The following is an 11,744-nucleotide window of genomic DNA, read 5'->3' as shown; positions in this document are numbered from 1 at the left end:
GAAGCAAAGGCAGCAGAAATACATAGTTTCAGTCTTCACAACAAACTTGGAGATGTGGCAAAGAGTAAGACAGCAAGATATAAATAAGCTGGCAGAATGAGCAGATAATTAGCAGATCGAATCGAATACAGAAAAAAGGGAGATGATGTATTTTGACAGAAGGGTTAAGAAGAGGTCATGCAAATTTAATGGCACAAATCTAAAGGGTGTGCAAAGACAGTTGGACCAGAGAAGGTGGGGGTTGCGATGGGGATGGTCTTTGGATGTGAGCGAATGTATTGAGAGAATAATTTGTAAAACGTATGGGACCTTGAACTTTAGATAGAAACATTGAAAAAGCAAGAATGTTACATTGAATCTTTATCAACTGGTTAGGTCACAAGTAGAATATTGTATCAAATTCTGATCATCACACTTCAGGAAATATGTGACAGTTCTTGAGAGGTGTTGAGCAGATTAACTAGAATGATTTCAGGGATGAGAGGTTTACCGACAAGATTAGGTTGGTCAAAGGAGATTGTGGTGATTCGATTGAAGTGTACAAAATTATGACAGGTTCTAGATTATTTACAATATATATTAATGACCTGGATAAGGAAAACGAATATACTATAGCCAAGTTTGTAGATGTCACAAAAATAGTTGGGAAGGCAATTGATGAGGATTATGCAAAGAGTCTGGAGAGGGATATAGACAGATTATGCAAGTAGGAAAAAGCTTGGCAGATGGAATGTAACATGGGGATATATGAGTTTATGCACTTTGCCAAGATGAATAGAGAAGTTGAACATTATTTACATGGAGAAAGACTCCAGAAAGCTATGGTACAGGGGAATTTGGGACTCCTCACCTATGAATCACAAAAAGCTAGTATCCAAGTTCAGCGGGTACAGAGAAGGCAAATGGAATGAAGGACTTTATTTTGAAAGGAATAAATTATAAAAGTAGGGAGGTTTTGCTCAAATTGCAAAAAAATACTTGTTAGACCGCAGGTGAAATACTGAAGTTTTGATCCCCATATTTAAAAGAATGCTGGCATTGAAGGAGTCCAGAGAAGGGTCCCAGGTATGAAGAGAGTTGCTTTTGAGGAGGGGTTGAATAAGTTGGGCCTGTACTCATTGAAGTTTAGAAGAATGAGAGGTTTTGTTACTTGACTGAGAAATAAAAGCTTCCTTCCTGTCTCTTTGGTGATGAAACTGCTAAATATTGTAAGTCAATTGGTAAACTATTAAAGAGAATAAGTTCTATCTGTTTGCTTCAGTGACAATATAGCCTAGTTAATTTGAAAAGAAATTTATTGGTCAAGGCAATATGATCATAAGATGTAGGAACAGAAGTAGACCACTCAGCCCATGGAGTCTGCTCTGCGATTCTGATAATCCTTTTCCCCATAATTCTTGATTCCCTTAATGATTAAAAATCTGTCTAGCTCAGCCTTGATTATTCTTAATGACCCAACCTCAACAGCACTCTGTCATAAAGGATGCCATAGATTTACAACGTTGTGAGAGAAGAAATTCCTCCTCATCTCTGGGCTTAGACTCTCCCACAAGGAGATACAACATTTCTGCATCTACCTTGCCACGTCATCTAATAATTTTGTATGTTTCAGTAAGGTTGATATTCCAATGAATACAGGCCCAATCTACTCAACCTCTCCTAATAAGACAGTCACAACGTACCTGCTGTCAGCATTATGAACCTTCTCTGGATTGCTTGCAATGCCAGTATATTTTTCCTTAGGTAAGGGATCTAAATCCTCTCACAGTATTTCAGCTGTAGTCTAAATAGTGTCTTGTTTAGTTTTAGCAAAGCCACCCTACTTTCATACTCTGTTCCCTTTGAAATAAAGGCAAACATTCCATTTGCCTTTCCTATCACCCAGTGAACTTGGATACTAGGTTTTTGTGGACAAAGATTCCCAAATCCTTCTGTTCTGTCACTTTCTGCAGTCTTTCTCCATTCAAACAATATTTATCTCCTCTATTCCTGCCAAAGCACATAATCTCACATTTCCCCACATTATATTTCATGTGTCAAGTTTTTGCCACTCTCTTAACCTGTCTATACCCCTCTGCAACTCTTTGTGTCATCCTTACACTAACAATTCAAGCCCTAGCATTGATTCCTGTAGCATGCCACGAGATATAGGTTACCACTCTGAAAATACCCCACTAATCCCAAACCTACTTCTTTTATTAGCCAATCCTATAACCATGCTAATATACTAGCTCCGATACCATACTGACATCTTAATAAGTAGCCTAAAGTGTGGCATGTTATCAAGCATCTTCTGAAAATCCAATTATATTCCATCCACTGCTTCACATTCATCTAGTGTGCTTGTTAACTCCGCAAAGAATTCTAGTAAATTTGTCAAGCACATAAAGCTATGTTGACTTTTCTTACTAATTTTATATATGTCTAAATACTATTACATCCTTTATAACAGACTAAATTTCCAAAGAACAGATATTAAGCCATCTGAACTATAGACACCTGTTTTCTCTCTCCCTCACTTGTTTTAAATAAAGATGTTACATTGTGCATTTATTTCAATGCAAGGGGCCCAACAGGGAAGGCAGATGAATTCAGGGCATGGTTAGGATCATGGTACTGGGATATCATAGCAATTACTGAAACATGGCTCAGGGATGGTCAGGACTGGCAGCTTAATGTTCCAGGACACAAATGCTACAGGAAAGATAGAAAGGAAGGCAAGGGAGGAGAGGGAGTGGTGTTTTTGGGATAGCATTACAGCTATACTGAGGGAGGATATTCCTGGAAATACATCCAGGAAAGTTATTTGGATGGAACTGACAAATAAGAAAGGGATGATGACCTTATTAGGATTGTATTTTAGACCCCCTAATAGTCGGAGGGAAATTGAGAAACAAATTTGTAAGGAGATCTCAGCTATCCGTAAGAGTAATAGGGTGCTTATGGTAGGGGATTTTAACTTTTCAAACATAGACTGGGACTGCCATAGTGTGAAGGGTTTAGATGGAAAGGAATTTGTTAAGTGTGTACAAGACAATTTTCTAATTCAGTATGTGGATGTACTTACTAGAGGTGCAAAACTTGACCTACGCTTGGGAAATAAGACAGGGCAGGTGACTGAGGTGTCAGTGGGGGAGCACTTTGGGGACAGCCACCATAGTTCTATTAGATTTAAAATAGTGATGGAAAAGGATAGACCAAATCTCAACGTTGAAGTTCTAAATTGGAGAAAGGCAAATTTTGATGGTATTAGGCAAGAATTTTCAAAAGCTGATTGGAGGCAGATGTTTGCAGGTAAAAGAACGGCTGGAAAATGGGAAGCCTTCAGAATTGAGATAATGAGAATCCAGAGAAAGTATTAGATTAGATTAGATTAGATTACTTACAGTGTGGAAACAGGCCCTTCGGCCCAACAAGTCCACACCGACCCGCCGAAGCGCACCCACCCATACCCGTTCCCCTACATTTACCCGTACATCTAACACTATGGGCAATTTAGCGTGGCCAATTCACCTAACCTGCACATTTTTGGACTGTGGGAGGAAACCGGAGCATCCGGAAGAGACACGGGGAGAATGTGCAAACTCCACACAGACAGTCGCCTGAGGCGGGAAATGAACCCGGGTCTCTGGCGCTGTGAGGCAGCAGTGTTAACCACTGTGCCACCGTGCCGCCCTCCATATTCCTGTTAGGGTGAAAGGAAAGGCTGGTAGTTATGGGAAATGCTGGATGACTAAAGAAATTGAGGATTTGGTTAAGAAAAAGAAGGAAGCATATGTCAGATACAGGCAGGATAGATCGAGTGAATCCTTAGAAGAGTATAAAAGCAGTAGGAGTATACTTAAGAGGGAAATCAGGAGGCCAAAAAGGGGACATGAGATAGCTTTGGCAAACAGAATTAAGGAGAATCCAAAGGATTTTTACAAATACATTAAGGACAAAAGGGTAACTAGAGAGACAATAGGGCCCCTCAAAGATCAGCAAGGCTGCCTTTGTGTGGAGCCGCAGAAAATGGGCAAGATACTAAACGAGCATTTTGCATCAGTATTTACTATGGAAAAGGAATGGAAGATATAGACTGTAGGGAAATAGATGGTGACATCTTGAAAAATGTCCATATTACAGAGGACGAAGTGCTGGATGTCTTGAAATGCATAAAGATGGATAAATTCCCAGAACCTGATCAGGTGTACCCTAGAACTCTTTGTGAAGCTAGGGAAGTGATTGCTGGGCTTCTTGCTGAGATATTTGTATCACTGATAGTCACAGGTGAGGTGCCGGAAGATTGGAGATTGGCTAACGTGGTGCCACTGTTCAAGAAGGGTAGCAAGGACAAGCCAGGGAACTATAGACCAGTGAGCCTGACGTCAGTGGTGAGCAAGTTGTTGGAGGGAATCCTGAGGGACAGGATGTACATATACTTGGAAAGACAAGGACTGATTAGGGATAGTCAACTTGGCTTTGTACATGGGAAACTGCGTCTCACAAACTTGATCAAGTTTTTTGAAGAAGTCATAAAGAGGATTGATGAAGGCAGAGCGGTGAACATGATCTTTATGGACTTCAGTAAGGCATTCAAAAAGGTTCCTCATGTAGACTGGTTAGTAAGGTTAGATCACACGGAATAGAGAGAGGACACGTTATTTGGAGACAGAACTGAATCAAATGTAGGAGACAGAGGTGGTGATGAAAGGCTGCTTTTCAAACTGGAAGCCTGTGACCAATGGTATGCCACAAGGATCAGTGCTGGGTCCACAGCTTTTGGTCATTTATATAAATGATTTGGTTGTGAATGTAGGAGATATGGTAATTAAGTTTGCAGATGACACCAAAGTTGGAGGTGTAGTGGACAGCGAAGGAGGTTACCTCAGAGTACAACAGGATCTTGATTAGATGGGCCAATATCAAGCAGTGGCAGATGGAGTTTAGATCAATGCGAGGTGTTGCATTTTGGTGAGACAAATCAGGGTAAGCCCTATACACTTAGCAGTAGGGTCCTGGGAAAAGCCTTTTCCCTGTGGAAAAGACTTTGACTATTCACCTCATCTATGCCCCCCATGATTTTATAAATCTCTATAAAGATCACCCTTCTGCTTCCTACATTCACAAAATTAACGACAATTATTGAGTCATTCTGCAAATGTGTTAATTACTTCCTTTATTTCATTGCAGTCCTCCACTGTATCATCTACTCTCCAATCTGATATTATCCATTAATTTTGAAATTGTACTTCTGAACAAAGTACTAATCCTTGTTGAACACCACTTTCAACATTCCTGTCAATCTAACAAATTTACAATTAAGAGTAAATAAAGCTGCCTGCAAATATGTAGAACCTTGGTGAGACTACAACTAGAATACTGCGTAGTTTTGGCTTCTTCAGTTATAGATGGATAAACCTGCCTCAGTGGAACAACTCTGAAGAAGCACAAACCTGAAATGTTTCTCCCTCAAAAAGGTTGGCAGATCTGCTGAATTTTGCCAGCCTTTTCCACTTTTAAGATTTCCAGCATCCACAATATTTTGCTTTTATCATGGAATCAGGGATTATTCTTTGGGGAGTGACTGAATTAACTGTTTTGTTTTATTCCTTAGAGTTTAGAAAGTAGAGAAACATTTTCATTTCTTAAGGGGTCAACAGAATACATGTCAGGAGGATATTTCTCCTGGCTGGGGAGTCTAGAATTAGGGGTTACAGTCTTACAATAACATATGGCCAGTTAGGACAAAAATGAGATGAAATATTTCAAAGGATTGTAATCTTTTTGAAATCTCTACTGTAAATACTCAGTCACTGGGTATATTAATGATAAATAGATTTGGATTCTCAAGAAATCAAGGGACTCTGGATCAATTGAAAAGGTGTATCTGAGACAGGGTATCAGTTGAGATCTTATTGAAAAGTATTGCAGTCTTCAAAGGCCATTTATATTTATAGCTACCAGTACCTCCCAAACCTAATAAATAGGTGACAATTATCACGGCTTCCAATGTTGTTTAAGAAATTGTAACCGAACCTTGATTTATGCATTGATATTTCAGCAGTTTGAAAACAACCATATTGTTCAGAAATTGCATACTGTACTTTTTTCTTCTTTAGTGCTAACTTACTACTGACAAAAGTTGTGCTTCCCAATAAAGCCAGCACATTGGTCAGAGATGCGAGAGATGTGGCCTGTCAGTCTGATTTGCTAATGAAACAGATCCAGAGAACAGATGATGGCTTAAGCTATATTTGTATTTAACAGTAAAATAAGTGGTATGTTAACACTTCTGTTAAGTGCCTTGGCAATGTCTTATTGCATTAAAGGTGCAATGCAAATAAAATACAGTAACAAGTCGTTGCTAGCACCCTGGCCAATACCTGCCACATTACTCTTGTATAAGTAGAAACATAAAACCAAATTTGAAAGGTTAAGTAAATAGATTTCGATATAGGCACACATGAAGTCCTGTACCTTGAACTCAAAAAGTATTGACCAAGTTAATTAGTAAATGATGTAAAGCTATGCATAGTAAAAGGTCCAAAGATCATTAAATTGTCATGAACAGGCACAGAAAATAATCAAAAAGGTTAATGAAACTTGGGCCTTTAAAGATTTAGAATATAAGATGGCAGAAGTCTTGCTTCAGTCATACAAATCAGTGGTAGAATTATACCTGGATTTCAGAAGGTTAAAATGATGAAGTATTCTTGTACAAATGAGATTATATGCTGGGAAATTTAGATGGTTAAGGGATGATTTGATCAAAGTTTTCAAATATTAAGAGGAATAGTTAGGGTACAATGGTACAGATTTGAAGGGCTAAATCATATCATAGTTTGATTCCTAATTAGTACAAAAGTGCTCTTCCAACCAAGCAAAGGAAACAAAATCTGGAGAAACTCCCCAAATCAAAACATGTACATTTTAGTGATTGAGTCTAAGATTGAAATACAAATCAAGCTCATTTTCTTGTGATTTCTTTAACTGCTATGTGCAAACCAAATGGACAGTGCTTCCCATTTAATAATTACTAGTAAACTTGAGTCTTATGCCAGAAGTACATGTACAAATAATTAATGTTGGTCAAGAAAAGTTATTTTTCTTTTTCTTCTATATTACAGTAAGGTTAAAGGGATATTCACAAATAACCTTGACTTTGCCATGAAGTATTTAGAAAAACCCAAAATATATTTAAAACCAAACTCATTGAAAAAGCAGTACAATCACTGTAAATCAATGGGATGCTGAAGTAAAGTTAATGAAACGAGATTCAGAAAACATACTTAAATGGTAACAATGTTGAAGTTGTCTGAAATTGGCTTGAAGTTTACAAAGTAGAAAACAAAATATTTGAATAAATTAAATGAACAATAAACTTCAGCATATTAACAAATGATTAGTGACAAGAATTCAGATCTGCATAATTCTGACCATCAAACATTGCCATCATAAAATGTCTTTGCCATTGCTTGTGCCATCTTCAAAGCTTTTTTCTCTTTGGCAGTTTGGCCCAAATTATTTTTGGCTAGTTGAATCCAGTATGATTCTGTGCGTGACAAGTATTCTGAATAAGGTTCTTCTGACTGGACTGGAGGATGGTCATCTCCTAACAAAGCAAAAGGAATAGTTTATAATTTCAAATTCTCTTACAATCTCAAAAGCAAGACCAACTTCTGTTGAACTGGATCCTCTTACATACAATATTCCAATTTGAACTATATTTCGATGTTAATCAAAATCAAAGTTCACCATTGTAATAAAATGATGTTCATCTTCTTTATATTCAGTAATGATGTTGTGGACTCTTGGGTCAACTATGCCACTTGCAGGCAGCATAACTGCATTTGTTCACATTGCCCAGAATGCAATACCAACCGCAAAAGCACATTGACAAAATTCCCTCAGCTGAAAGATGAAGCAACACTGTTGCTTCATCACATTTCAGTAGCTCTCAAAAAATAATTTCTGAAGTAAACTGAGCTATCTGAAATAAATTGGCATACCAGACTAAGGGATGGATCAATAGAGATGCACCTTCAGATACAGAAGGTCTGCCATCTTTTAGAGGGATTAATTAATAAGGATTGAAAGGATCCTTCCCCTCGGGTCTCTGGACCATCCTGGAACGAAAATTCAGTGCATGTAAATCAAAAACGTCATGGAGAACACATCTGAGAAACATATTTCAGAATTCCAGCCAAGGAACTTCAGAAATCTTTACTGTCAAAGACTGCTGATCATATGACTCAATCTTTGTAGTCTAGACTGCTCTACTATTGTTGACAATCATACACCACCAGGTTATAGTCCAACAGGTTTAATTGGAAGCACTAGCTTTCGGAGCGCCGCTCCTTCATCAAGTGGTTGTGGAGTACACAATTGTAGGACACAGAATTTATAGCAAAAGTTTACAGTATGATGTAACTGAAATTATACATTGAAAAATACATTGATTGTTTGTTGAGTCTTTCATCTATTCGAATATCATAATAGTTCCACTTCTTTCATGTGTAAATCACAAAACTTTTTTTCATAAAGTTGCATTCTCAGGTTAACTGTAACAATTGGTGTTAGCTAGACAATATGTTGAAGGTGTTAGCCCCCTGTGTTCTCTGTCTGTGCCATAATGTTTAGACTGATTCTGATCTAAAAGGTGAGATAACAGAGTCTTAGATGAATTTTTGCAGTTTTTGAGCAAAGTACAATGTAACTCTGCAAGTACAAATTCACCCCACAAACGTACATGAGTATGTGTGCGCGCGCTTGCGTGCATGTAGGGGTTGTGAGTGCCTGTGAGAGAGAGTGTGTGTGTGTGTGTGTATATATATATATGTGTTGCGGGGGGGGGGGGGGGGGGGGGGGGAGAACACTTCGGGACAGGCAGCAGCGAAAAGTGGCCGAGCAGAGGCTGATAGCTAAGTTCGGTCCCCATAGGGAGGGCCTCAACCGGGACCTTGGGTTCATGCCACATTACAGGTGACCACCATTGCACTATACACACACACACGCGCGTGTGCGCAGGCACTCCTATGCACACGGACACACGTATACACAGACACACACTCCCACACACACACATGCACCCCCTCAGACTTAAGACACTCTACACTCACATACACACTTTCTCTCAGACACACACACACACACATACATACATATGTACATTTGTGGGGTGAATTTGGACTTGCAGTTACATTGTACTTTGCTCAAAAACTGCATGAATTCATCTAAGACTCTGTTATCTCACCTTTTAGATTAGAATCAGTCTAAACATTATCGCACAGACAGAGAACACAGGGGGCTAACACCTTCAACATATTGTCTAGCTAACACCAATTGTTACAGTTAACCTGAGAATGCAACTTTGTGAAAAAAAAGGTTTTGTGATTTTCATATGAAAGTGAAACTATCATGGTATTCGAATAGATAAAAGACTCAACAAACAATCAAGATATCTTTCAATGTATAAGTTCAGTTACATCACACTGTAAACTTTTGCTATAAATTCTGTGTCTTACAATTTTGTACTCCACAACCACCTGATGAAGGAGCGGCGCTCCAAAGGATGGTGCTTCCAATTAAACCTGTTGGAACTATAACCTGGTGTTGTGTGATTTTTAACTTTGTATATCCCAGTCCCACACCAGCATCTCCAAATCATGACTACTATTGTTGGTCATTGGAATACATGGACAATGGAGATTTAACTAGTACTTGGAAATTGCAAAGCAAAGTCCTAGCATCAATGAAGACTGTCTCTACTAGTGACAATCTTTTCACTATTCATAGAGCTGAGAATCTCAGGAAGTCAAAATCACTGATGTAATTATTATTAGCGTGAAGTACTTGCAAATGACAACACAACTTTGATGCCAAATCTTTAAAATCTAACTACAAAAACATTGATGGAAATGCTTTGTCAAGTATCGAGAACGCTCTACATTTCTCCCCCACAAAGGTAAAACTGAGAAGTGAGAAGGTTCCAATACTTGCTGTGACATTGTTATCAGTTTTCCACATGCCAGTCAAAGGGCTGTAATTTAACTGTATATGCGAAGATTCAGTCTGAAGGAAGTTCTTGCAGTTAAAAACAACACTGCAAGCTTAATTTTTGCACAATGCAGTAGTATGTGGTCTGGAACACATTACGTATTATGTTGATGAATATACAAGAGAAATGAATCAATTCTCAATAGATTGGAACAGTCTTTTAGAAGGAAAAATTAAAGTTGCAAACTAACAAGCAAACTGGCATTTATAGAAGAAAGAAACAATTGCCTTTCATATTCTTTTACTTAAATGCTTTACAATCCACGAAAAGTAATCACTTGCTTGGTGCCAAACAGACACAAACTTACACAAAAGTGCAGCATTGCAAACAGCAGATGAAAAAAACTGACCAGCTAATGTGTTCTGATGTTGGTTGAGTGATGAAGGTTGGTTAGGCAACTGGAAGCATAGCTTTTCCCTGAATAAGTGCCATCTGCTTGAATGCATTTTTGCAGCTTTTTATACTCTGTAGGCTGGCAGTCTGTCAGGCTGTAATATTTAAGCACAATGTGCTCCAAAGGCTGGTTACATTTGATCCTGTCTGAGCACAAGGACAGGCCTCATTACAAGGTTTTTGAGAGGGTCACAGAAACAATTCCAAGGTCAGGAACATAAAAGTAAGAAGCAAGAAAGGGCCATTTGCTCTTTGAGACTTTTCTATGATTATAACTGATCTTGTTGTGGTTGCAGCTTCATTTTCCTGTCTGTATCCCATAATCCCTGACTCCCTTGTCAAAACTCTAACTCAGCACTAAATAAATTTAATGATACAACTCTACCATCTTCTGGGAAAGAAAGTTCCATATTCAAATACCCATAGAGCAAAATGTTATCCTTATCTGCCTTAAAAGAGAAGATACTTACTCTTAAACAACTCCATGGTTTCAGTTTGCCCTAGAAGCAGAAATTTCTTCTAGATAGCCATCCTATGTAATCTCAATATTTTAAGTTTTCAAAAACACAACCTCCCATTCTTCTAAGCTCCAATACAGGCATAAATTGTTGAGCCTTTCTTTACAAGATAAGCCCTTCATCCCAAAATTGAGCTGAGTGAATGTTTCTAAAGAAATTTTTTTTTAAATCAAAGGAGAGCAAAATTGCATACAGTTCTTCAAATGTGGTCTCATGAATGCCCTGTACAATTGCAGTAAGACCTCCCTAGTTTTATGTGCCCCTTTCAGTAAACAACAATCCATCTGCTTTCAAATTTATTGATATACTTGCATATTGACTGTGGTGCTTGTACCAGGACACCCAGATGCTGCTGTACAACAGAACCCTGCAATGTCCCTGAATTTGTCTTCTTCCTGCCAAAATGGACCAGTCCACATTATCATACCATATTCCATCTGCTGAATTTGTGTTCACTTGTTTAACCTGTCTCTCTCTTCCATTAGAATATATATTTGTATTTAGGGACAGTGAGGAAATTAAATATGAAATTGTTCGGCCATTCTGGATTAAAAAGTGTACTGAAGCAAATTGTGATACTGAGAAATAGTTGAACAGTAATGTGAGAAATAACTCACCTAATTATTGAAAAATCAAGTAACTTTGGAATGGAAAGGTTTGAGAAATAAAAGATGAGGTTTACAGTTTAATTGTTACATTACTTTCATTTGGAAGACATGAGCTGAAGGTTGCCTAGCAACACTATAGTGGATTTTTCTTGTTTTCTCAGATCACCTGGGTATATTAGGAAGAAC

The 11,744-nt window shown here is 38.2% G+C and overlaps 1 protein-coding gene across 1 annotated transcript in view; it reads right to left on the bottom strand.

The window, feature by feature from the left end:
• Nucleotides 1-7,155: 7,155 nt before the first annotated feature.
• The window catches only part of klhdc4 (kelch domain containing 4), an 84,664-nt gene continuing 80,075 nt past the window's right edge, over nucleotides 7,156-11,744 (bottom strand). The window contains exon 11 of the mRNA XM_072596128.1: nucleotides 7,156-7,594. Coding sequence (XP_072452229.1) covers nucleotides 7,422-7,594 — 173 coding nt within the window. The 3' untranslated portion in view covers nucleotides 7,156-7,421. The remainder of the gene's footprint in view (nucleotides 7,595-11,744) is intronic.

Source organism: Chiloscyllium punctatum, chromosome 26, assembly GCF_047496795.1.
Source record: "Chiloscyllium punctatum isolate Juve2018m chromosome 26, sChiPun1.3, whole genome shotgun sequence".
In the NCBI taxonomy this organism is placed as follows: domain Eukaryota; kingdom Metazoa; phylum Chordata; class Chondrichthyes; order Orectolobiformes; family Hemiscylliidae; genus Chiloscyllium; species Chiloscyllium punctatum.
The sequence above is the reverse complement of the archived record's forward strand: the minus strand, read 5'-3'. Positions and strand labels throughout refer to the sequence as shown.